The sequence below is a fragment of the Callithrix jacchus genome, chromosome 9 (genome assembly GCF_049354715.1).
Source record: "Callithrix jacchus isolate 240 chromosome 9, calJac240_pri, whole genome shotgun sequence".
Classification (NCBI taxonomy): Eukaryota; Metazoa; Chordata; class Mammalia; order Primates; family Cebidae; genus Callithrix; species Callithrix jacchus.
In genome coordinates, this window is record NC_133510.1 from 12,890,832 (window position 1) to 12,918,277 (window position 27,446).

At 39.4% G+C, this 27,446-nt stretch overlaps 1 protein-coding gene across 2 annotated transcripts; it reads left to right on the plus strand.

Annotated features, from left to right (window-relative positions):
- Window positions 1-600: 600 nt before the first annotated feature.
- Window positions 601-25,827, plus strand: CLEC1A (C-type lectin domain family 1 member A). Of its 2 annotated transcripts, XM_002752163.6 has the most exons (6): window positions 601-776; window positions 11,065-11,163; window positions 13,821-13,997; window positions 20,261-20,412; window positions 22,946-23,064; window positions 24,791-25,827. In XM_002752163.6, exons 1-6 carry the CDS (start codon window positions 662-664, stop codon window positions 24,969-24,971), a joined length of 843 nt encoding a protein of 280 aa, XP_002752209.3. In that variant the 5' UTR covers window positions 601-661; the 3' UTR covers window positions 24,972-25,827. The 2 variants fall into 2 exon arrangements, with proteins under 2 accessions (XP_002752209.3, XP_002752210.3); XM_002752164.6 differs by lacking the exon at window positions 11,065-11,163.
- The last annotated feature ends 1,619 nt before the right edge of the window (window positions 25,828-27,446 follow it).

The following is a 27,446-nucleotide window of genomic DNA, read 5'->3' on the forward strand; positions in this document are numbered from 1 at the left end:
TGGCTTCCCCAGAACACATGGTGGTTAGTAATAGTTTAAAAAGATTTGACTTCCAGTAAAATGTATAATTCCTCATGATCATAATGTACCAAATGTGCTATAAAATGTTAAATCAAGTTCAGATACTGTAAGAAAGATCACTACTCTGTTCTTGGAGAAAGGAAGGGGCTAGGTCCTGTAAGCTCTGTTCTTTTCACAAAGGCACAGAGAGGTTAACTTAAGCGACTCCTTAAAGGATGGGTAGGAAACAGGAATGTGCGTCCTCCCAACGTGTTATTATTCTGTTATTATTCTGAAGGAACCACCGTGCTATTCTGAGAACTTGCCTTCTTTACACTAGTTACATGAGAAGTGCAAACAGGTAAATGAAAGAGACTGAGGAAGGCCAACTTTTTGATAACTGTTGAGACAGATACCGCCTAAACAGAAAACACATGCTATTTCCCCTCAGCCTGACTGATTTGGCATTCAGAGTACAAGCTCACAGGAGAGGGGCTGGGCCTCTCCAGTCAGGAACTGCAGTCAGAGACTTCCCCTGCTACTTACCCGGAAAGAACATTAGGAATGCCTTTCAGTGCCTTGCTTCCTGAACTAGCTCCCAGTAGCCAGGCGGCCTAGGGCAATCCGACCACATTTCACTCTCACAGCTGCGGGAATCCAGATGCAGGCCAAGTACAGCAGCACGAGGGACATGCTGGATGATGATGAGGACACCACCATGAGCCTGTATTCTCAAGCCTCTGCCACAACCCGGCAGCCGGAGCCCCGGTGCACAGGTACTCGGTCTCCTGGGGTCCGAATAGACCAGAGCCCTTGCAAAATGTGTGAGATGAGTTATCCTTCCTAGAAATGTACAAAATAGAGAAAAGAGAAGAAATGTTGTGATTTACAGTGATGTGTAGCTGTGCACTTTCCACAACTTAATGCCACATATGTGAATAGCTGGAAATTTAAACTCAATCTACATACAGATGTTTGTTTTTCTGAAGTTCTATTGCTAGCACAGTGGTTTGCAGGTGAGCATGTGTTGCTTTTTCCATGCAGGCGTAGCATACAGAAGTGAAATTTTATGTATGATTAAAGCTACATCCTTTCTCTTTCCCACCTTCCCTAAAACAAGTCAAGTATTGTTTTGTTTACCATCTGATCTGGAAATGTAGATTTATAAAAGCCACATTTTTGCTAGTTTTGAAGTCATGGCTTTAGGGGGGATTTTCAAGTGTACAAATGAACCCCAGTTTTCTGTTACAATAATTTTGCCTCTTGAAATTGTGAGCCCTTAAGACAGTCATGTCAACATCAGATGTTTGGTTTTATCAGATGTGAAATGAAGGATGATTAAAGCAAATGCTTTCTAAGGTTCCTTTACCTGTGAACATCTGTGATTCAATAATTTAAATAATGGCGTCAAATTCCATTATGTCCAGTCCCTATCCCCTTTTTCTGTAACGATTTCAGAATACTCTGGAGAAGATTGAATCAAATTATTAAAATATTTAATGTTCGTTATATTTAGCTTCCATCTTACAATTTTATTTCCAATTACTCACCCTAGGACCTAGCAGTGATTTTTTTTTTTTTTCAGTTCTATTCAGTTCCATAATTCGCAGACTTAGAGAAGGATTTTATTTCCTGGGCCACTCAGCCAATCTAAAGCTAAAATATGACTTAAGCTCTAGTGAAAAGGGCTCACATGGCACGGCTAGATTCTAGGTCCTAACCCAGGGACACCACTTACCTTCTGTGTAACTTTGGAGGCATTATTTGTGTATCCTGGTGGCATCATATTCCTTATTTATAAAATATTAATGGCCACAAACATGTATACAGGACTCATTATGTGCTGTCAGTGTTTAAATTCTTTAGGTATATTAGTTTATATTAACTTTAATTAATATTAAATAGAAGTAATTAAACTTCCTTTACAAGGTGGTCCTGAGTACTGAGAATGACGAATTATGTGAAATACTTGATATCTTACAGACACTCCAGAAATGTAGGATTCCTTTCAACATTCCATTTCTTGAGAATTCCTAAAGTGTTCCTTTCAGCAGTTTTCTGTCAGTCTGTATCAGATTGAACAGACATTCATTCAGTGCCTGGATTTTAATACGTCCTTTCCCTTCTGACTATATCATCATTTTCTTCACCTTTGTAAATCTGGATATGCCCTTTTTTTTCAAAACTGTTCTCTTCCTTATTTCTTTATCAGTTTTCCTTTCTTTCGCCTACTAAACTCTCTATTCACTTTCTATTTATTAAATGATCTTCCACCTGAGACCCACTGATGTGGCTTTTTTTTTTTTTAACTAAACTATCCAGTAAGCTGTTAGGGGACATTGGGGATTTCCAACTTCTTTGACACGAAGCTAAGTGACAAAAGTAGGGATGTCAGTTTCTGTAGCCACAGGATACATATAAATATAACAGGATACAAAGTGTTTTCCTCCAAAAAATATTACGAAGAGTCCATTTTTAGGGCTGTGCTTTTGAGCGGCTTGTCTATAACTTCATTTTCCATCTTTGACTGGAGCCAGGAGCTCTCTCTAGGACTCGTGATCAGCATAATCAAGACCAGCATGTACAAATAAGTTCTGCTGAGCTTGAAGGGTGGAGAGGGAGGTAGAGCAAGATAAAACACTAGCTGCAACATCTGGGGGCCTCTTTGTAAGAAACGGAAAGAATTGTCTTGGAGGGAAACATCTGGAAATAGTTATCTTACTCTACATATGTGATATCTTGTTTTCATCTTTTATTGGTAAGGCAAACATTTGGAGGAATGTCGTCATAGAAGTATAATTATTTCTTAGGTAAACATATCTAATATACCTTTGCTGATAAAAATAACAGAGTGGAAATCAGTCAGAATTTCTCTGCAATGTGGAAGATTCCGATTCAGCATAATGCTGTGACACCATTCAGAGCTGGCAACTTTTATTTTGTAGATTTAATAAAAATAAAGCACACACATTCATTTCATTTCTAGTTTTTTATTTTGTCAATAACAATTGACATAACAACTATGTTTGTTTTAAAAATGCCAAACAATCAAGCTAGTAAAAACTAAAGACAACACCCTCATGCATGTTTCACAAACTTATGTGTGGGGTCAAGTTATCTTAGTACTGAGGATTAATGTCCAATGTGATATGGTGCCTGTTCATAAGGAAATTGAAAGTCTAATACAATTCTCAACTAAGGTAAAGTATAGTAAGGTGTTATGGCAGCAGCATGTACGGTAGAGCCCAGAGCTTGCTTATATCTACCTGATTAAGTAGAGGAGCTCAGGAAAGACTTAGCAGAAGGAGAGATGTGAAGTTGAGTTAATTTTAACATATTCCACATAATAAGGCATCAGGAGTAAGTGTTTGAGAGGCTGGGGACACTACGTTCAGAGAGACACATGAAGGGAAAGTTATGAGGGTTTTCAGTAGCTTTGTATTTTTGGAGAACTATAAGTAATATGTGCAGCTTAGGTGTAGAGTTGGAGGAGGGACACTTGGCAAGGGGTAAGCGCGCAAGTTAAGGAGGCCTTTTAGGGCAGGCTGGTGGATTTTAATTCTATTCGATAGTTGAAATGAGGTCAATGCAGGATTTAGATAGGGAGAAACAGCATTTTGCATTTTGGGAAGACCATCTACGCTGCGATGGAAAGGACAGGTTGAAGGCATATGAGCCGACACAGAATGTTTTCACTGGTCTAGGACAAGAGTAGAAGAACATGAACTGAGGCAGCATGGCAAACATGAGGAAAAAGAATCAGAGATGAAAAATGTCGAGGTGATGGAGTTTAGATAATTAGTGACTGGTTACATATGAGGAGACAAGGAAAAGGCGCTTGGTGGTAGGTTGACTAGGTTCTGTCTGATGTAATGTGGGTGGTGCTGCTGCTGAGACAGAAACTGCGAAGGGACAGGAAAGGTGATGAATTCAGTTTGAGTTTGAGGGGCCTGTAGAAGGAGGGACATGCATTTGGAGCTGTCCAAACACACCTGTATATGTACATGTGGGTTGGGCTACATACACATGTGGGAATTATTGGCATAGTAATTAAATAAATAAAAAAGTGAGGTACCTAAGTCATTAAGTAAAATAAATGGATGGTAACTAAAATGTGTGGCAGTGAGTGAGACCACTGAGGGAGGGAATGCAAAATGGAAAGATGAATGAACAGTAGAATGTAAAAGAGAGAATCCGAGAGAATATCAACACTGAGGAGCAGGAAGAATGAAAGATTCCAAAAGGAGCTACCGGGGATAAATAGCAGAGAGTGGGTGGAAGCAGGAATCTGGGACAGATGCATCAAGGGTTCAAGAGACAAAAAATTCAAAAGCAGTGGAAAATTTGAGTAATAGAAGAGAAAATAAATTCAAGAGTAATGAAAAAGTCAATGATAGTGACTGTGAGTTTTAAAAACAACGAACAACAAGTACTGCGGGGAGTTGAAGTAAAGGGAAGACTAAAAATTATTAACGATTTAGTAATAAGGAGGAAACTATTTCGTTTTGATAGCAGTGATTTGAAAAGGAACCGATGGTTAAATGGCAAAATAAATAATTTAAGTCATTTTCTCTTTTTCTTTCTTTTTTTGAAGATAAAACGGGTTGTTGCTGAGGTATTATAGGGTTAAGTGAAAAATTTTAAGAATTATTTTTTAAGATGTGGGGATTTTTTTTTTTTTTTGACATGTAGTCTTGCTCTATCACCAGGTTGGAGTGCAGTGATATCACCAGGTTGGGTGCAATCTTGGCTCACTGCAACCTCTGCCTCCCGGGTTCAAGCAATTCCCCTGCCTCAGCCTCCTGAGTAGCTGGGACTACAGGCTAGGGCCACCATGCCCGGCTAATTTTTTATATTTTAGGAGAGACAAGGTTTCACCATGTTGGCCAGGATGGTCTTGATCTCCTGACCTTGTGATCTGCCTGCCTTGGCCTCCCCAAAGTGCTGGGATTACAGGCGTGAGCCACCACACCTGGACAGTAAGTCAGTGTTTGTAAATGTTAAAAATGGTTTTCCTAGGCCAGGCATGGTGGCTCACGCCTATAATCCCAGCACTTTGGGTGGTCGAGGCGGGTGGATCACCTGAGGTTGAGAGTTTGAAACCAGCCTGACCAACATGGAGAAACCGTCTCTACTAAAAATACAAAATTAGCTGGGTGTGGTAGTGCATGCCTGTAATCCCAGCCTCTTGGGAGGCTGAGGCAGGATGATCGCCTGAACCTGGGGGGCAGAGGTTGCGGTGAGCGGAGATCACACCCTTGCACGCCAGCCTGGGCAACAAGAGCAAAATTCTATCTGAAAAGAAAAGGAAAAAAAGAGAAAAAGATTGTCCTTATGAATACATTTGGGAAGCTTCCAATGAAATAAAGTGTATCTATAACACACTTATAGTTTCTATTAGTAACTATTACTAATAGTAGCCGTGTGTGCCCAAATGAGCTGTGTAAACTCCCTAGGCCTCAGTTCCCCACCTGTAAAATGGGATAATAATATCTACCTTATAGGGTGTTTGTGAGGCTAAATGAGAACATTCATATAACACATTTTTCTGAGTAATTCAAGAAATTTGAGCAATTATCATTAATGGAAATGTTATTTTTGAATTATATTTCAATAAATAATATCTGTTGATGTGGATATAAAATTCAGTCACCTAAATTTTACTGAAGAGGAAAAATATAATTAAGTTTCTAAATACTGTGAATTGGAAACTCAGTGATATGCTAGAAATAGCTAATATATTCTTAGATGTAAACTATTTTCAAATAATAAGGATAACACCCACTTTTATTTAGAGAGTATAAATATTTCAAATAGCAATATTTGAAATAGACTTATAGGAGAAAGGAAACTGCATTTACATGAACACAGAAAAGCAGACTCAGCCCATGAACTGTTTCCCATGAAGAGGTTTCCTATGTGCTGTATGTGAGGATTAAGGAAACAAAGACATTTACACTTCCAAATACAAAGAGATCAAAGAAGTGCTTTCTGAAATACTACGTACATGGCCATCAGTTTTGCCCTCATGTCTCTGAGACTCCTGACTGGCCCAGGGAAAAGTGTGTGAAGTATAGCATTAAGCATAATGACTTCATCCTGGCTCTGCAACTGGTTTGTACCATGCACATTGTTTGAACTCTCTGTGTCTTCAGCTTTTAAGACCTTTTGCATTTCATAGGTATACTAATAGACTGCGTGTGGTAACGGCGGCTTAGTTTCTTGGGTGGAAAACAAAGTTTTCCCTCGCTGATGCCTGATGAAGAGGAACTGTTTGACAGCTCTCCACCCACAAAGTTTCACATAATTACACAGGAATTGGTATTCAAAATCTGACCCTGACACTGAGGCCTATTATAGTAAGTTATAGTAAGAGGATACAGGAAAGTTTTTTCCCCTATATGTATCTTATTATTCCTAGGGATGTTTATATCATTCCTTGGCCTGTCCACACCTCTTTCTAAACATGGCTCAGGAAACGGCAAAGGGGTTCTCTTCCAGAAAATAAAACCACAATAAAGCCAAGCCAAACCCAAGCGACCTCCCAGGCATCTTATTTTTGTGAAAATCTGCCTTATGTTAGGGTGAGGGTGATCCCTGGAGAGAGACTTCGGTATGATTAGGGGCACTTGGAATAAAACTCAGAAACATCAGACTCACAGTTAGAAGAAAAACATCTAGAGGGGAAAACAGCATCAAAGAAAAAGAAAAAGTGAAACTTTCAACTTCATAGACTTTCTGTCATGGGAGCTTGGTTTCCTGAGAGATGAACTCCCCAGGATTGTGTTTCTCTGTGTCTTTATGTAGAATGATTAGATGGAGAATATTAAAAAAGAGAGAGAGAGAAAGCAAGTGAGAGAGTGAGAGAGATGGGAAGAGAAGAAGAATTTCAAAATGTGAAATTTGATCAGAAAAAGAGGATTTCTTAGAAGAGATTTTAAAGCAGAAGACATACTACTTCTTTTTTTTTTTCTGCCCTAGAGGGAAGGGTCATGTATTTTTTTTCTTTTCATGAATATAATCATTATTGAAAGATGTTCTGATTTCTAAAGTTCAGGCCCTCACTTCACAGTAGGAATTTAAGTTCACTGTTTTTGTTCCTTTGGGCAGAAAAACAACACCTCCCATGTCCTCGATATTATGCAAGAAAAAGCAGCTTTATTTTATTTTTTTATTTATTTCATTTCATTTATTTACTAATTTTGAGAGAGGATCTTGCTCTGCCACCCAGGATGGAGTACAGTGGCACGATCATGACTCACTGCAGCCTTGACCTCCCTGGCTCAAACAGTCCTCCCACCTCAGCCTTCTGAGTAGCTGTGACTACAGGTGTGTGCCACCATGGCTGATGAATTTTTAAAATTTTTTGTACAGATGGGATCTCACCGTGTTGCTCAGGCTGGTCTCAAACTCCCGGCTTGAAGCAATCCTCGTGCTTTAGTTGGGAGGATCCCAAAGTGATCGGATTACAGGCCTAAGCCATTGTGCCTGGCAGAAAACAGATTTATAAAGAAAAATAATTTGGTCGTGTGTCAGAGTTCTCCTTTACTTCTTGAAACTTTTTTTTTTTTTTTTTTTTTGAGGCAGAGTCTTGCCCTGTCACCCAGGCTGGAGTGCAGTGGCAGATCTTAGCTCACTGCAACCTCCGACTCCCTGGTTCAAGCGATTCTCCTGCCTCAGCCTCCCAAGTAACTGGGATTACAGGCATGCACCACCATGCCCAGCTAATTTTTTGTATTTTAGTAGAGATGCGGTTTCACCATGTTGGCCAGGATGGTCTTGATCACCATACCTCATGATCCACCCATCTTGGCCTCCCAAAGTGCTGGGATTACAGGCTTGAACCACCACACCTAGCCTGTTTTTTTTTTTTTTTTTTTTCTGACAGAGTCTCATTCTGTCACCCAGGCTGGAGTGCAGTGGCTCTGTGTCGGCTCACTGCAACCTCCATCTCCTGGGTTCAAGCAATTCTCCTGCCTCAGCCTCTGGAGTAGCTGGAATTACAGGCATGCCTACCTAATTTTTTGTTTTTATTTTTAGTAGAGACGAGGTTTCACCATGTTGCCAGGCTGGTCTCAAACTCCTGACATCAGGTGATTTGCCCGCCTTGGCCTCCCAAAGTGCTGGGAGCCACTGCCCCCGGACATCTTTACTTCTTATTTCTAATTTCAGTCAGACAAATATTAATTATAAGAAGTAACAGGATTTTAAAAATTATTATGAGATATGTATTAATGTAACTATGTTTGAGTAGGTGTAGGTAGGCGTATAACACAGATATTTGTATACAATGGACCTATTCATTCATTCATTCATTTAATTTTAGTTGAGTTTATTTCAACTACTGCTCTAGGAACTTGGTTACAACAGTGGCTAGATAGATAATATTTTCCAAGAAGGAGCTAAATTTTTTCTAGAGTAAGACAGATAGAAGCCAAATGAAATAAGAAAGATATACAATATACGTAATGGTAATAAGAGGTATGTGGAAAAATAACATCACCATGGCGGTGGGCTCACACATGCACTTTTAACTATGGATTTTCGAAACATCCAAATGGTTAACTTTCTTGGACCATATGGAAGTTTACAAATACAGGGTTTTGGAGAGGATGATTAACTCAAACTATATTCTGTCTCTAATCTTTTTTTTTTAATGTTCTGCTGATCTGAAATATTTTCACAGTCAATACTGTGAGAAAACCGTCCTTCTCCAGAAAAACTAAGACTAAATCACATAGCTTAGTTAACTGAAGGAAACCAAGGGGAGGAGGCGAATTTCCCTCAGATTTGCTCATGATATAGAATCTCACGAAAGTCAGTGTATAGAAAGCAACATGGCTGGGAGATGTATTTAGCTGAGTCTGTTTTCTGCTGACATAAATGTTGCTGAAAAGTCAATAGATTTAGGTTTAAAGGACACCTGTAAAACTTAACATGGGAGAACCCACTTATAAAACTTAGATAGTTTAAGTCATGTTAATTTTTAATAATTTCATGTTTTGACTATTTAAACTGTCAAAGATTTACTCAGCCTTTATGTGCCAGGCACTGCTTTCAGTGGTGGAAATACACTGCTGGGCAAATAGACAAGATCATGGATTTAATGGAATGTTAAATGGAGAGAAAGGAGACAGAGAAAAAGAAAGAACCGTCATGAAAATGTTACCTAGCACAGAGTGAGTGATATGCGCTGTCGGTGGGCTCACGGACCTCTTCCACGGATGTGCCATTGAAACTGATGTTAATGCAGAGGCAGAAGGAGGGCTGATAAATAAAATTTACTTAGGGTCAAGCGTGATCAGATCAAGGACTGAATGGAAGGCCATTAGGTACTACTGTACATGTGAGTGAGAGGAAAATAGTTCAGAAAGGGATGAAAGAGCTAAGGAAGGTCTCAATGAGACTTCTGTAGGATTTAATTTTAAGTGCAATAAAGCTTTTAAAGTTTTTAAGTGGGAAAGTACCATAATAAAATTGCCTTTTTCTTAATTTTAAAAAGCAATCTGTGAAAAGGGATTTGGATTTTATTCTAAATGTAATGCAGGCTATTTATGAAGGGGATGATTGCAAAGAAAGAATAAGATTCCCATTTAAAAATATATCAGTATGTCTGCTCTGAGACTTTAACTTAATTTCCCTACTAGACTGTAAGTTCCAGAGGATAGTAATCATATTGTCTATTTGTTTATTCTTTACTACTTATCATTCCCCATTGGGAAACAATGTTCAAATAAATCTCTTTACCTAGAATTGGTTGGGTGCAGCGGCGCATGCCTATAATCCCAGCGCTTTGGGAGATGAGGCAGGCAGATCGCTTGAGCTCAGGAGTTAGAGAACAGCCTGGGCAACATGGTGAAGCCCCGTCTCTAAAGAAAGTATAGAAAAAAAATTAGCCAGGCGTGGTGGGACATGCCTGTAGTTCCAGCTACTCAGGAGGCTGAGTATTACTGAGTATTGCTTGGGAGGATTGCTTGAGCCTGGGCGGTAAAGGTTGCCTTGAGCTGAGATTGCGCCACTGCACTCCATCCTGGAAAATCTCTGTGCCTAGAATGTACTACGTAGAGGACCTTGCTAGAAGAAAAAGAATTTTCCTTTCAAAAAAACCCTCTGATCTCTTTCTGTTTCAGAGAGTGACTTGAATCCTCAATGAAGTGAACTAATGGGTTACAGAGAGATCAGAGTTTGTTTGAGGGTTTCACTCTCCCTTTGTTTCATTTCTATCACAACGCTAGATGCACCTGACTGAGAATCTTCCCTGTTAGATATGTTGGTCATTCAGACCCAGACAGGTGATCTCACTAGGTGAGGGGTCTACTCATGACTTACAGTAAAACCTCTGCAATTACTAGTCAAACTTTTGGGAATGAAGGGTAAGGAAAACATGTTTGTCACAGTTTCAAAAATTATTTAACTGCTGCAAAAACAGTTTGGATTCATCTTTCAGAAACTGATGATCATGTATCTTTATAATCTATTTTTGAAAAAATATAAATCGAATGAGTGAACAAACAATATCCTTACAAAAGAGGGACTTTCAGTGAAGCAGTTCCACAGAGAAACAGTAAAATTATTACTTCCCATTACTAACATGCAATTTGCATTTTAGAAAAAGCATATATAGAACTTGGGAGGAGGGAGATGTTTTTCAAAAGTAACAACAAATTAATTTCATCTTTCCCCTGATTATGTAAAAAGTTGTCCCTTGGTAAGGTTCAGAGATTCTCAGCCTCTTTCATAATTAGAATTTTGACAAGCAAAAGGTTGTACACACAACCATGTAAAGATAATGATAATGCATTGTGTAATTCAGTGCAAATAAGACTTGAGGGGTGGATGCAAATGGGTGGGGCTTGTGAGAATCTAGCCGTGGTAAGTGAGGCTCTCATTGAGCCTTACGATGATGTTTCTGAGGACAGACAGCAAGTTATTCTGTGGCCCTGGTTATTGTTGTCCAGCACAATTTGTTCCTGTGCAGAATCAACTCCTCTCCCTTACATGCTATTGACTTAGACGCAAGAGGAAGAAAAAGCCAAACCCTGCTTTCTCTTCTGTTCCCTGCAGGGCACAGGGCTCCCTCTTCAGCATGGCGACCAGTGGCCCTGATCCTGCTGACTTTGTGCTTGGTGCTGCTGATAGGGCTGGCAGCCCTGGGGCTTTTGTGTAAGTCTGCGCTCTGACCTGGGGGAGGATCCTGGTTCCAAGGTTTGTCTAGGATGAGAAACGCTTGTCATAGATTTGTTTTTTAAGCTTTAATTCTGTAGCCTTTGGAAAACTCAGTGTATCTTTTTTTTGAACGGCAACTATTTAAACGTTGAATAATGGAAGAATTAAAATACACCAATGAGTAGCCAACTAGAATTAAACATTCTGTTTGAGATAAGAAATGAACATTGATGTAAAAATTGTGAACAAAAGACTAGCTAACTGAATCCAACATTATATCAAAAAGATAATACCCCATGATAAAATGGGTTTCATCCCAGGGATGCAGGGCTGATTTAATACACGCAAGTCAATAAATATAATACATTACATTATCAGAATTAAAAAACAAAAATTGGTCTGGGAAGGAAGGAGAAAAGAGAAAAAGAAAGATTCATAAAAAAGTTTCTTTAAGTTGTTTTTTACCTTTCTCTGGTATCTCCTCAAGTAAGGTCTATTGGAGGGAATAGGGGAGGGACAGTGGGGGGGGCAGAGCTGGGGAGGGATAGCCTGGGGAGAAATGCCAAATGTGGGTGAAGGGGAGGAAGGCGGCAAAAAACACTGCCATGTGTGTACCTATGCAACTATCTTGCATGTTCTGCACATGTACCCCAAAACCTAAAATGCAACAAAAAAAAATTAAAAATAAATAAATAAAATAATGAACCTTCTGAATTCTTTATCTGGCAATTCAGAGATTTCTTCTTGGTTTGGATCCATTCTGGGGAACTAATGTTATCTTTTGGTGGTGCTATAGAACCCTGTTTTGTATTACCAGAATTACTTTTCTGCTTCCTTCTCATTTGGGTATATTGGGTATTTCAGTGAAGAGATCTGGAACACATGGGCTGCCATTCAGATTCTTTCATCCCATGAGGTGATCCCTTGATACTGTGCTCTCCCCCTTCCCCGAGGTCTAAGGCTTCCTTAGAGCCAGAGGAGTGATCGTTATTTCTGTTCTGGGTGTAGCCACCCAGTGGTGCCACCAGGCTCTAGGCTGGTGCTGGAGAATGTCTGCAGAGTCTTGTGATATGATCCGTCTTCAAGTCTCTTATCTGTGGACACCAGCACTGCTGTGGTGAAGCTGGCAAGGAGGTGAAGTGACTCTGTGAGAGTCCTTGGTTATAGATACGTTTAGTGTGCTGGTTTTCTTGAAGGCTGGTTATGCTAGCAGTGAAGTTGTCAGATGGACAACTCAGGACCTCTGGTTAGCCAGGATGTTACTGCAGTGGAATTAGCTGTTGTCTCTCCCTCCTTGGAGCAGGGTTATTCTATCATGGGTTACTGTAATGGCTTGAGTTGGTTGGCCTCCAGCCAGGAGATGGTGCTTTAAAGAGAGCACCAGCTTCAGTAGTAGACAGGGGATATAAGCTTGCTCTAAGTTGGCCAGGATAAGTATTTAGGTTTCTCAGGTGATGGGAAGGCCATACAGCTCCCAAGAGTTTATGTCTTTTGTGTTTGGCTACCAGGATAGGGAGAGAAAAAACATCACATGGGGACAGGGTTAGGCAGGTCTAAGCTCACACTCTCCTGGGTCGGGGCTTGCCATGAACGCTGTGGGGTATAGGGGTTGATTCTCAGGGTAATACGGCTGCCTCTGCTGTGTGGTAGAGGTTGCCAGGGAAGTGGGAGAAAGCCGGCAGTGATAGGCCTTACCCAGCTCCCACGTAGCTGTGAGGCAAATCTTGCTCGTCTCATGTCCTACCAACAACACCGAGTTTATCTCAGCAGCCCATGCCAGGCACTCTGAGCTTGCCCCAGGCTACAAGCCTCTCCACTGAGAAAACAAGCAGGCTTTCCAGCCACACCCCTCCTCACCTTCCCACAGCATCCATCACAGTTCCTCTGCTGATATCTGCAGCAGTTTCTCTTTGCCCCCTGAATTCTGCTTAAGAAATTTGTACCTAGCCGAAACTATTACAGAATTCGTTAGCTTCTTTCACTCTGTGATTCCTCTTTGATTCCACTGGTTGCCTTATCCAAAGACCCCTGTGAGACAAAGTCAGGGATGGCTTCCCGGGGCTTGAGCTGGAAAGGGGAGTGCCTGCAGAACTCTTCCTTCTGCTTCTTCTACTTTTATATTTTTCATGGCTCCCTAAATCCATTTCTGCTTCAGTTAAGATTAAAACCTTCTCCTGTAACCCAGATTTTCAGGTTCCCCAGTATGCATGTGTGTTCAGAGGTAGGTATGCCCCCAACTCACACATTTTTGGCTGTCTTGCAGAAATTTCAGTATTAAGTTGCAGCTTTCAAAGGATCTGTGAATTCTTTAAGCTTTCCTGGTATGTTCCCGAGGTGGTTCCTAGAGGAGAAGTTCACAGTGTGAGTCTCCTCATGCTGTTCTGTTGTCCAAGTGGGAGCTGCACCTTAGCCCTCTTATCTGCCATTTTCTCCCCATGACTTCACATTTTTAGACAGACTTAAAGAAATTAATTTGCCCAAGGTGATACAATTTCTCATATATGTATTGGGGTCCAAATTTGAATATAGGCAATATGAGATCTCAGAGCCTAAGATGCTACTAAAAGATACACTGTTTTGTCTTCCCCATATGCAGAAAATGGAAATAAAACATAGAAATAAGCTGTCCAGTCTGACTCAGTCATTTGGGTTAGTTTTTCAGTACTACCAGCTCTCCAATACGCATCAAGACACCATTTCCCATATGGAAGAAAGATTCGGAAATATCTCCCAACAGTTTCAATCTCTTCAAGTCCAGAACATGAAGCTTACAGAAAGTCTGCAGCATGTGGCTGAAAAACTCTGTCGTGAGCTCTATAACAAAGCTGGAGGTGAGTGTGTCCTGGTCACTGTATCCCCATGCTATTTGGCAATAGAGAGATGGATTTCCCACCAGTGAAAGTGAGAGTTAAATATTATTTAACTAGAGGTCTGGCAAACTGAATAAAGGGTTTGGGCTTCAGGATCATGATCAGTTGTTGGGATCATGCGATTCATATGTGTCTGTGATACCATACATCAAGGGACTCTTCCAATGCAGACATTTAAAACAATAAAACAGTTACCTAAGAATAACCAAAATAACACTACGAGTAAACAAAATACAGGGTTGTGTCTCAGTATACCTCAGCAAATGTTCTTACAAATTCTTTACTAGCAAGAAGTAAGCAAACTCATAACTATAGTTCTCAAATCTTAAAATCATACAGGGAGTGGTCCAAAAATGCAGATAACCTGAATCAAATCCCAGTTATTTTAATTCAGGATAACTAAAATATGTATTTTAACAAGGACTACAGATGACGACAGTGCCAGCAGTAGGTGAACTACTATGGATAAAAAATACTCCTGGAGAAGTCTAGGAGCATCACTTCAGTGTGTGTGTGTGTGTGTGTGTGTGTGTGTGTGTGTGTGTATTCCTATTCTCCTGTTCTTTTCAGGTTTTGTGATAATCTACTTTATTCAAGTCAGCTCTCTTCTGCTCTCTTTATCATGCTTACTTGGGAAATGACATTCATGTTCAGGTTCCCATTTTTTATTTATCTTTTAGGAACTCTAAAGGAGGGCAGAGTCTTCTCATCTTCCCACCTGAAACAGACATCCTGATTGTGTGGTTACCCAGGAAAAAATATTAGTAGGCACACTTTCACTTCTCTAAGTGATTCCTTCCTACCTGACTAATGACTTCAATGGTCATAATGTCCTTATTTATTTATTTATTTATTTATTTATTTATTTTTGAGATGGAGTTTTGCTTTTGTTGCCCAGGCTGGAGTGTTAACGGCACAATCTCGGCTCACCACAACTTCTGCCTCCTGGATTAAACTGATTCTCCTGCTTCAGCCTCCCAAGTAGCTGGGATTATAGGTGTGCACCACTATGCCAGGCTAATTTTGTATTTTTAGTAGAGACAGGTTTTCTCCATGTTGGTCAGGCTGGTCTTGAGCTCCCGACCTCAGGTGATCTGCACATCTCAGCCTCCCAAATTGCTGGAATTACCAGTGTGAGCCACCTTGCCCAGCCTCATAATGTCCTTATTTACTAATTTTTCTTTTTCTTTCTTTCTTTTTTTTTTTTTGAAATGGAGTCTCACTCTGTTGCCTAGGCTGAAAGGCAGTGACATGATCTCAGCTCAGTGCAACTTCTGCCTCCCAAATCCAAGTAATTCTCCTGCCTCAGCCTCCTGAGTAGCTGGGATTACAGGTACACAAAACCATGCCCAGCAATTTTATTTTTATTTTTAGTAGAGATGGGTTTTCACTGTGTTGAGCAAGCTGGTCTTGAACTCCCAACGTCAGATGATCCCCCTGGCTTGGCCTCCCAAAATGCTGGGATTATAGGCATGAACCACCACACCTGGCCCTTATTTTACTAATTTTTCTAACAATCCAGTGTGCATACTTTTCTTTGTTGGGTGTCATATCTTCAAAAAGATAATCCACTACTTGACAGGCTGAGGCTGAGGCTGGAAGATTGTTTGAACTGAGGAGCTCGAGACCAACCCAGGCAACATAGTAAGACATCATCTCAATTTTTTTTTTTTTTTTTTGAGACAAAATCTCACTCTGTTGCCTAGGCTGAAGTGCAGTGGCGTGATCTCGGCCCATTGCACTCTCCATCTCCTGGGTTCCAGCAATTATCATATCTCAGCCTCTTGGGTAGCTGGGATTACAGGTGTGCACCACCACACCTGGCTAATTTTTGTATTTTTTTAGTAGAGATGGGATTTTGCCATGTTGCCCGGGCTGGTCTTGAACTCCTGGCCTCAAGTGATCTTGCCTGTGTTGGCCTCCCAAAGTGCTGAGATTACAGGCATAAGCCACTGTGCTCTGCCACACACAAAAAAATTTTTTTAAAGGTAATCCAGATTTTCGTAACACAAATGGTCTTTCAAATTTTCATTTAGGTATATAAAAACAAATAAAAAGAGAAGCTATGCAAATAAATCATATTTAATTTAAATATAAAGTCTGCATGCAAACGTATTAATGCTTCTCATAAAAAATTCTTACATATTTTTGGTTAGATGTTAGTTCTCAGTTTTAATCTGCTACTTTTTATTTCTTACCCTCTTCTCACCCGTAATCCATCCATTGATCCATCCATCCATCCATCCACCTACCCACCCACCTACCCACTGAAGTGGTGTTTATCTATCCATTTACTTAGTATTACTGCCAGTATGGTTGGAGTATTTATTGAATGCCTACTAATGCATGTCTAACAAAACACATAGGATTTCTACTCTCATGGGCCACTTACTCTAGCGGGGTGGTGGAAATAAGTATATTGAAAAACATTTAAAAAGACAACTAACGTCTTTGTCTGTTTCTGTTGCTGTAAGGGAGTACCTGAGCCTGGGTAATTCATACAGAAAAGAGTTTTATTTGGCTAATGATTCTGCAGGCTATACAAGAAGCATGGTGCCGGCATCTGCTTCTTCTGAGAGCCTCAGGTGGCTTCCATACATGGGGGAAAGTGCAGCAGGTAACATGGCAAGAGTCCAGGAGGCAAGAGACTGGGGAGGGACGTGTCAGGCACTTTTTAACAATCAGTTCTCCCAGGACTAGTGGAGTGAGAACTCAACAAGCTGTTCATAAGGGATCCCGTGACCGAGACACTCCCCCTTAGGCCCCATCTCCAACACCAGGATCAAATTTCAATGTGAGATTTGGAGGGGGCAAATGTTCAAACTATATCAACCAGCATTTCCAAGTCTGCCCCAAATGTTCCCTATTTTAGTACTAAAAGCCCCACAGCCTGGGAAACCCTAGGTCCCAGGTATACAATAATGACTGGTCAACCAAAATAAAATGTAGGAGAGATTAATCAATCCTATGAGAAATGAAGGTAAACAAGGCAAGAGGGATAAGGAATTCAAGGGTAGTGTGTTTGTGTTGCTACTTTAAGTAGAGATGTCATAAATCTTTAATTAAGATGATTTTATGGTAGAAAGACTTGAAAAATTGAGGGAGTTAGCCATGTACATATAGAGAGGAATAATAAGCCTCATAGGTAAAGCAGGAACACAAGAGCCTTAAAATGTGAATGTATCTGCATGTTCAAGGAAGAATGAGGAGCCCATGTGCTTGGAGTGGAAGACTAACAGGAGACTAGGTAGAGATGATGTACAGCATTAGGTGCCTTTGCAAGAGGTTTGGCTACTATTTTGAGAAGATAAGGATTAATTATGGGATCTTGAGCAGAAGAAATACATTATCTGGCATAAGTTTTTACAGGCTTACTCTGCAATTATGTTAAAATTAGACTGGAAGAGGAAAGAATAGCAACAGAGAAATCAGATAAGAGATGGCTACTACTGAAATCTAGGAGAAACATGATGATACCTCTAACTAGGATATTGTTTGTGAAAATAGTTATGTGATGGGCTATAAATGGATGTATGAGAAATGAAAGATTCCAAAATATCTCCAGAATTTGGGTACAAAATAACTAGAAGCATCGAGATGTAATCAAGTGAAAGGAAGAAGAATTCTTTGGCTACAAGGGGGAAATTGGAAACCAGGAATGCTATTTGGGGAGTTAGATATATGAGCAGAAAGTTCTGGGCCAGACATGTAAACAGACTTACATTCCTTTTGTCTGAAGCACAGAAAAATAAAGGAGAAACAGAGAGAGAAAGGACTATAAGAAAAAAAAGATGATCAGCCTTTTTTTTTTTTTTGATGACATATTTTCATGTATTTATGAAATGGAATGCCCTTCAGGGTATTGGTCTTGCTAATATGAACATTATTATTTACTGATCCTAAATACCTGTAAATATTTATTGCACTATACCATATACAAAATTTGGCAATTTATAGATAAAATAAGTTCATAGAAAGTGTACGTGTTCAGTTTAGAAGTTCGTTTGTATTTTAATTTTCCTAGGTGTATATACCATGGACAAAACATTTGAGATCAGTCCATTTTCAGTCCACACATTTTTTTCTGACCCAAAACATACATTTTCTTCTTTAAAAATATACATATTATTTGGGAGACAGAGACGTGGGGGAACCGGGTCTCACTCTGTCACCCAGGCTAGAGTGGAGGATATCTGCAGATCTCTTTGTATTTATATATCTATAACTATATCTATCTCTATCTATGTCTATACCTGTAACTGTATGTATACATAGATAAATGAATTTCTTCTGATCTGTATTACAGTTTCACCGTCCAATGGTTTAAGTAATATTATATCAAATATTTAGTTAGTTGAAGATAAGAATGTATAAAGGTTTCTCTGTCTCTTTAGTTACATCATATCACTACCGATTTCACATAAGGCTCTTGGTCCTGGAGTCTCTCACTTTTCAATCTAATTGTCCCTTGCTTCCTCTTAAACATTCATTGAAAATTTCTCTTCATACTAATTCCCATATGAGTATGGGACTTGTTTTTACATAGAGCACATAGAGGATCACTTATACCTGAAAATCAAAGGTATTTAAGAAAACATTACACATGAGAGGGGGATAAGGTATTTATGCACTGTACCAAAATTGCAGTTACACAGTTTCTACTTACTGAATCAGAGCGGACATGACAATGAACCAAGATTCTCCTTGCTGAGTCCAGATGCTGCTTCTTAATCTTTTTCAGCACAGCTCTCCAAGCAGGCATTACCCATCCAAATTCTCATAACAGGGACCACAGTTGAAACTGACATTTATTATGTGTCAGTCTCTGTGCGAACTGGACTGTTTTACTTATTTCCTCTTTACAGAGATCCTCTTAGGTAAGCATCATTCCCATTCTTGTTCTGTGTTTTAGGAAGTCTGAGGATCCTTTTATTTGTGCTTGAGTCTATCCAGGTTTGTTATATTTCTCCTAGCAGAATTCTGAGGGGAGCAGACCTGTCTGACAGAGTGCAAAAGCTACTGGGCACCACAGCAAGGTTGTCCTAACAATGATAAAAATATCCTTCTAAGTTATTATTTTATGAAATATTTGAAATTTACAAGAAGATATAAACAATAATATAATACCTACTTATGTATTAGCCACTGAGATTTTAACATGTTAACTAGATTGCTTTTAAAGTTAAAAAAACTGTTACCGATATGACTCAAGTTCTCGCCCCACTACAAACCCACCAGAGACTGGATTACAGGCTCCTAACTCTGAATGACCTAAGGTCATGTACCCACGTAGGTGTTGAAACTAGGACTCTCAGGGCCTGGATCCTATATTTGCTGTCACTACCCATACTTCTGTGGCCTGGATGCCCCACTTAATTTGTGACATGGAGATTTAGCAATTCTAACTTCATGCTTGCCTCAGTAATTTTTTTCTTTAAAATTTTATCTATCTTTGTTTAGAGTGAGAAAAGATTCCATATCATATTGGTATAATTGTATTTCCTAAAACTTATTTTGCTATTGTATAAGATCATTTTGAGGAAGAACATTACAGAAACTTTATTTCCTAAACACAATGCAGATGAAGTTTCTGTACATATGAACAGCTTTGTGAAATTGGATATTCTCTTCATGTGCCAAATTTTTTTTTTTTTTTGAGACAGAGTCTTGGTTTTTGCCTAGGCTGGAGTGCATTGGCACAATGTCGGCTCACTGCAATCTCCGTCTCCTGGGTTCAAGTGATTCTCCTGCCTCAGCCTCCCTAATAGCTGGGATTATAGGCTCCCAGCTAATTTTTTTTTTTGTATTTTTAATAAAGACAGGGTTTCTCCATGTTGGCAGGCTGGTCTCAAACTCCAGAACTCAGGTGATCCACCTGCCTTGGCCTCCCAAAGTGCTGGGATTGCAGGCACGAACCACTACAGCAGCATGTTCCAAATTTCATAGGCAGTGTCAAGAGAGTTCCCATCATTTATTACTAGATTCCACATTCCACATAAGCAGCTAATGTGTGTTTTAATTCTACAGTATCTCAGCACCACTTATAATTCCTGGCATTTAGTAGGTGTTCTTTAAATATTCATAGTTATCACTGCCTGGGCTATTCATTAAATGTTGAAGACAACTTAGTTCTTTCTTGGGACATCAAATACTATATAACTTCAAGAAAGGAACACAACAGACTCATGCAGAAAATGACAAAATAATAATAAAATTTTTCCAAGCACACAGGTGCAGCCCTTGTCCAGAGCAATGGAAGTGGCATGGAGACAATTGCTACCAGTTCTATAAAGACAGCAAAAGTTGGGAGGACTGTAAATATTTCTGCCGTAGTGAGAACTCTACCATGCTGAAGATAGACACAAAAGAAGAGCTGGTAAGATTCTGAGGCTTTTCAATGTTTGAAGGATTATTAAAAAGAGGCCATAAAAGAGCTGGGCAAGAAGATTCTAAGGATCAAGGATATCGGTCGACAGGTTTTCCTACTTGTTTTAATCAGGGCCTGAGTCTTATTCCTATTGCTTTGAATGGTCCCCTGAAGTAGATAAAAGGAGTTGTGTTCTCCACAAATACCCACCCCTTAGAAACGTGAGCAATATCTCTTTAAACTTCCCGCTCAGTCAGGGAGCAAAGATAGAACGCATTCTTTTCTTTTTTGGTTTGGGTGGAAAAGGAATAATGTCTTTTGTTTTTTGTTTGCTGTTTTTTTGAGCTGGAGTTTCACTCTTGTTACCCAGGCTGGAGTGCAATGGCACCATCTTGGCTCACCACAACCTCCGCCTTCTGGGTTCAAGCAATTCTTCTGTCTCAGCCTCCCGAGTAGCTGGGACTATAGGCGCGCACCACCATGCCCAGCTAATTTTTGTATTATTAGTAGAGACGGGGTTTCACCTTGTTGACCAGGAGGGTCTCGATCTCTTGACCTCGTGATCCACACGCCTCGGCCTCCCAAAGTGCTGGGATTGCAGGCATGAGCCACTGCACCCAGCCTGGAATAATGTTGATGCAATGTCAGAAACATTGAAATGAAAATAGTGCTGTCTATTCTTCCATTCTAAAAGTGGCAAAGTTTTTAAGTGGAAAACATTTAAATTATTACCATAATCTGCAAATATATATCTTGCCTTCCAGAAGTTTACAGCCTAGGATAGACTGGTCAAGGCAAGTGTGACAATAAAACTACAAATTGACGTTTATTGAGTTAATACATGCAGTTAAAGTACACTAACGAAATATGATGATTCCCTTTCCTCTCATAGTTATTACTGCCTTTGAATTGAAGGGCTCAAACAGTATAGCCATTGCTTATTTATCACTGTTTCTCTAGAATTTAGCAGAGATTTTCTTGATGAAGAATAGGTCATCAAGAAGGGATTATTTAATTGAATTAAATGCCAAGCTCACTCCACAAATTCTTAACATTGTTCTAATTACCTCTAATTTCTGCCTACTTCCTGAAATCTGTGATGAAAGAAACTCTGTAATTTCTCTCACCTACTAAAATAATATTTTATGACCCTTTCTTGATGATTTAATTTAGGCATAAAGTGAGGTAATTTCTTTGTCTAAGACTGTGCCCTGACATAAACCCTCCTAATTTTTCTTATTCTCTTTGTTTCCTCTGCCCCCAGCACATACTGCAGACTCAGGTATATAATTGGACCATATTATATCATGTGGTAGGGAATTTTCTTGTTTTATTTTTTTCCTTTTTCCTTTTAGCATATTCAAGTAACAAGCGAGAAATTTCCTTGTTAAAGCTATGTAGTTATTTTCTATCATGAACTTCATATTTATGTCTATATATTTAAATCATTTTCATATGATTTGCTTTCAAAACTTATAATTTGAAGGAACCCCTCCTATTTAATTGGAATCAATATTTTCAAGTACAGTTATTTTCACATGCTCACATTATGACTATTGCTTGGTAACAGTTTCATTTAAATTTCCAATAATCTCTTATTAAATCTGTATATTTTGTTAACTATCTGAAGGCTTATGGACATAGCAATGAAACAAAGTGTATTGTTGAGAAACTCATTGTATGGTGGAAACTAAAGATATCAAAATGGATAATTATTATACATGTTTAGATCGTTTTTCTGTTAAAATATTAGGAGTGCACTGAGCCTGGGGAGGTTGAGGCTACAGTGAGCCGTGATCATGCCACTGCACTCCAGCCTGGGCAGCAGAGTGAGACCCTGCCCCCACCAACTCTCCAAAAACATGTATTAGGAATGCAGAGTGAGACAAGATACATTTTAAAATCACTTTGAAAAAGTATCTAGTCTCACTCTGCATTTCAAAATAACTTTTAAAATGTAAACATATGTTAAATATGGATATTAGGAAAAGAATTACCATGTATAGGACTATACATATGTGTGCTCATAAATATTTATAAATCGAAATGTAAAATTTCTTTCTCCCCTTCCTAGTCTAAGACATAAATCATCCTTGCAAATTTTTCATTTACTTTTTTTCTTCCTTTCCCAGGTATTTATGAAGGTTACTGCCTCATTCCTGCATTTTCCCCTCCATATTCTTCCATGTCCCAGAATCATTCCACATCTGTTTGTTAATCTTTCCCTCATATTTTATATCAACATTAGTGTTTAATTCTGAGCCTTTAAAGCAAGGGGTCAGGAACAAATCTTAGTTGATGTGATTTCTGCTTTCAGAATATTGATATGTTCTCCATATATACTAAGACAAAATAAGTTATTAAACCTGGATAAACTTCTGACTGGCCTCAGGACAGATGCTTTTTCTCTTAAGCATTCGAGCATCTATGCGAAGCAGGACTTGTATGTGCTTTGAGAAAAGTGCTGGCTGCCCCATGCACGTCTGTACATGTGTGTAATTGTGCCACCAAATCTAAAGGTTTTCTTGTGTACTTTTCACAGGAGTTTGCCATGTCTCAGAGCTACTCTGAGTTTTTCTACTTTTACTGGATAGGGCTCTTCCGCCCTGGCGGTGGCAAGGTCTGGCTGTGGATGGATGGAACCCCGTACACTTCTGAACTGTAAGCCCTCAGGATATTTTATGGGAAAGGCATTTACAAGATAGTTTGCTAGAGTTCAAGAATTTGGCTCATCAAGTATTAATCCAACTTCTGCTTTGTACTGGAGACTGTTTGCAGGAGGATGACTGAAGATGTTTTCACCACAGTGCTACATCATTTTTTTTTCTTTGATATAGTGTCTTGCTCTGTTGCCTAGGCTGGAGTGTAGTGGTACAATCTCTGCTCACTGAAACCTCTGCCTCCCAGGCTCAAGTTCTCTTCTCACCTCAGTCTCCCGAGTAGCTCAGACTACAGGTGTGCACCACTACATTTAGCTAATTTTTTGTATTTTTTGTAAAGGTGGGTTTATGCTGTGTTGCCCCGTCTTGTTTAGAACTTCTGAACTCAAGTGATTTGCCCATCTTGGCCTCCCAAAGTGGTGGGAATACAAGCATGAGCCACCGTACCCAGATAGTGCTTGCTCTTGAACTGCCTATAAGCCTGTGAGGGAGAAAGACACATAGCATTAGTAAAATATCAGGGGTAGTTCTCTTGCTGCTTTCAGAAGTGTGTGTCTGGTATTTATTATGGATGAAAGAAGGGAGAGACGAGAGATCGTGAGAGAGAGAGATCTTTTATAGATGAATAAACTGAAGCCCAGAAGTCCGGGCTGTAATGATTGTTGCCTAAAGTCACATAACTTGTCAATACTCAGAGATAGGATAAGATTTCTTGGCTTTCTGTTCAGTGAAATAGGGAGCACATCTTTAAAAACGCAGTCTCTGAGAAAAGACTTGCAGAAAATACAAGCAGTGGTGGGAAACACTAGTAGTACTTATGCTATGAGCATTTAGGTAGGAGTTGACATGGTAACTGTGTTAGTCCATTTTTGCATCACTATAAAGGAATGCCTGAGCCTGGGTAGTTTATAAAGAAAGGAGACTTAATTGGCTCACAATTCTGCAGGCTGTACAAGCATCTGCTTGGCTTCTGGGGAGGCTTCAGGGAGCTTTACTCATTCATGTCAGAAGGCAAAACAAGAGCTGGCATGTCCAATGGCAAGAGAAAACACAAAAGAGAGGGGTGAGGGAGGGTCCAGGCCCTTTTAAACCACCAGATCTTGCATGAACTGAGTGAGAACTCACTTATCACCTAGAAGAGGGCACCAAGCCATTCATGAGGAATCCACCCCATGACCCAAACACCTCCCACCAGGCCCTACCTCCAGCACTGGGGATGACATTTCAACTGAAATTTGTAAAGAGGAAGCATCCAAACCATATCAGTATCCTTTGAAATAAGAACATGTAATTTCTCTATAGAAATATACCACATTTAAATCCATGTTGGAACAGATACTATTCTTCCCCACATATAAGATAGCATTTATTCTCCCAGGAGACAGGACATATTGGATGTAATCACTTGTATTTTACAGTTAAGTAAACTGAGTTACAGAGGAGGTAGGTAACTTTTTAAGTGGCAGAAAACCCCTATAATTTTGGAATAGAACACATAGCTTCACTTTAGTTAGAGATGATTTGTGTTGTTTTAGGTGAACTGTTGTTTCTAAGAATGAGTCTGGAAACTGAAGGGGCTGAAGAAAAAGAGGCACATGACCCCATTTTCTCAGTACACTTATTCTGATACCCAGACTATAATTTTATCACCCTAGGAAGAATGGGTATTTAATATTTTATTTTAGAAATAAACCGTGATTAAATTTACTTTTTCTTCTTTTTTTAAGGTTCCATGTTATGATAGATGTCACCAGCCCGAGAAGCAGAGACTGTGTGGCCATCCTTAATAAGATGATCTTCTCAAAGGACTGCCAAGAATTGAAGCGGTGTGTGTGTGAGAGGAGGGCAGCAATGGTGAAGCCAGAGAGCCTCCATTTCCTCCCTGAAACATCAGGTGAAGGTGACTGACTCCCCAGCTGCAACTACAAACAGCAGAGTGAGCCAGGCAATGCCAATGCAAGGGCTACTTGAGACGTGGGGAAATGGAACATAATCAGGCAAGAATATTTCTCTGACTAGTACAAGATGGGTTCTCATGTTTCCTGCTCAGGATCACCAGCATTTCCGAGCTTGGGTCCATGCACATATTTAACAGTCACAAGAAGTCTTACTTACATGCCACCAACAACCTCAGAAACCCATAATGTCATCTACCTTCTTGGTTTAGAGACAACTTTTAGCTTTCTTTCTTCTCAACGTCGAATATCACCTCCTTGTTTCCATGTCTTCCTTATACTTGGAGGAGTGAGAAACTTTTTGAAGCAGAGGAAATACACGGAAGTAACATCCTTTTTCCTGACAGTCAAGTTGTCCGTGAGAAATAAGCAGTCACTCCCCAGATTGTACCACCGAATACACAAGAAATTCTTCATGTTTGTTTCAGTTCATACCAGTCCCTTCTTAATCTCTCAGTAAAGACCCCATTTGCTTTCTCTATGGCCTGCTTCTGAACAGTAGTGTCTATTGTTATGAGAATGTCAGTGTCTTATAAACATTCCTCCCTGGGTCCATTAAGACCCTGATAGTTGTCTCTCTTCCATATGAATTTCTCCCAGGAAAGAAATATATCCCCCTCTCATTTCCGTATCAGAATTACTGTCCCCAATGTTCCCTTCAAAGAGATTAAAGACTAGAAAAAAGTCAGTCTCTTCATCTGCACCTGTAATACTTTGATTTCAGTTCCTATTTTCTTCCATTGACCATATTTATACCTTTGAGGTACTGAAGACTTAATAATAATAATAAATGTAAATACTGTGAAGTGTGTGATTTTACAATGGACTTATGATTTGTGGGGAAATTCAGCATGAAAATGCTTTTCAAAATATGATAGCAATTATTATTTTGATTGGACGTCTTACTGAGAGTTTTTGGGGACTCTACAAGAGTACTGATTATGTGATTATTTGGGGAAATAAGCCATCTTTGAAATACATGTTGTCTTCGAGAGAATGGTTTTAACACTTTCCTAAAATGAAATCTTTTGAGGAGAGCTTATGGCATTAACACATGGTTGATGAGTAAGCCGAGCTGCATTAGTGCACATGATTTCCAGTCAGGTCATGGGACATGAACAGAGGCGGTAACATCTTTGCAGCTACTCCTTTGCGAGGCATTTCTTTCTTGAGATGACTCCATGCACAAATGGAGCAGGGATCATTGTGAGAGACATCATTGCAACCACCAAGTTTACTGGTTTATTTATAAATCAATTTTGGGGGTTTAATGCTAGAAAATATAACATTATAAATCTTTGTTTTTCAACAGTGGAAATTGAAGTACTTCAGTTGTGTTTTTCATAAACATCTATCTCATGGTAAAACGACAGACAGGAGCAATCATATGATAGAAAGAACACACTGGTGCTCATTTTCATAAACTTCCTTTTGTAAGATTGTCACTTAGCAAAGACTATTGCAAATTCTTCCTTGAGAACTTTCCTTTCAATTTTCTGTTGATTTCCTTAAACTTTTCTTTAGGGTTGAGCAGGTTCTGTTGATACATTGTGTCATGCAAAGAAAACTGTATTTGTGGTCAGAAAATGAAGACTTTAGACTTCTTATTCTGATGTACTTATTAGGCAAGTCGCTTTACTTCATGAAGTCTGTCTCGCTGCATATGAAGTAGAAACAGTTATAACTTCCTCATAATGTTACTGTTAGCTGAAATGAGGTGAAATCCATTTCATAATGTAAATTGCAATATAAAATGTCAGGGAGCTCACGAAAGTATTTCTAAAAGGACTCTAGTGATTTATTTTTAAATATGGGGGGCACACACATGGCTGAACAATGTTAAAAAGAAAAAACTTCAAGTGAATTAAATTAAAAGTTTAATTGAGCAATGAACCATTTACAAATCGGGCAGCCACAGTAGAGTCAGAGTCACAGTAGACTCAAAGGCTCCAGAGCAGCCATGTGGTGGAAGAAGAGCTATGGACAGAAAAAGGAAAATATAGTATAGAAAACAGAAGTGAGGTGCAGAAAAAACCGGATTGGTTTCAGCTCGGCACTTGCCTTATTTGAACACAGTTCAAACAGTTGGCTACATTTGATTGGCCAAAACACAGTGATTGGCACAAGTGTAGGCTGGGGTCTGTTTATACCTCAACTTTTTTAGAGTTCACATGATGTACAGAGAAACCTTGAGGCTGATCTTAAAATATGCAAGAAGGCAGTGTTAGGCTAAACTTGATTTATTAATAACAACAGACTTCTTTGGAGATTTTTATGAACAAATTGTAGAAGGGCACGTATACTGGGGAGCTAAGGACATTATTTGCAAATATTTTCTATGATGAGTGCAGACATTCAGTGAAAGTAGTTTATATAATAGGTACATAACAAGAAATGAGAAGTAAGCCTGCAGTTAAGTAATTGGTAT

Coding starts and splice junctions, on each gene's coding strand:
- CLEC1A (XM_002752163.6), top strand. CDS start 662: ATGCAGGCCAAGTACAGCAGCACGAGGGACATGCTGGATGATGATGAG. Junction 11,164..13,820: donor GGCAGCCCTGGGGCTTTTGT/GTAAGTCTGCGC, acceptor CATTTGGGTTAG/TTTTTCAGTACTACCAGCTC. Junction 20,413..22,945: donor TAGACACAAAAGAAGAGCTG/GTAAGATTCTGA, acceptor TACTTTTCACAG/GAGTTTGCCATGTCTCAGAG.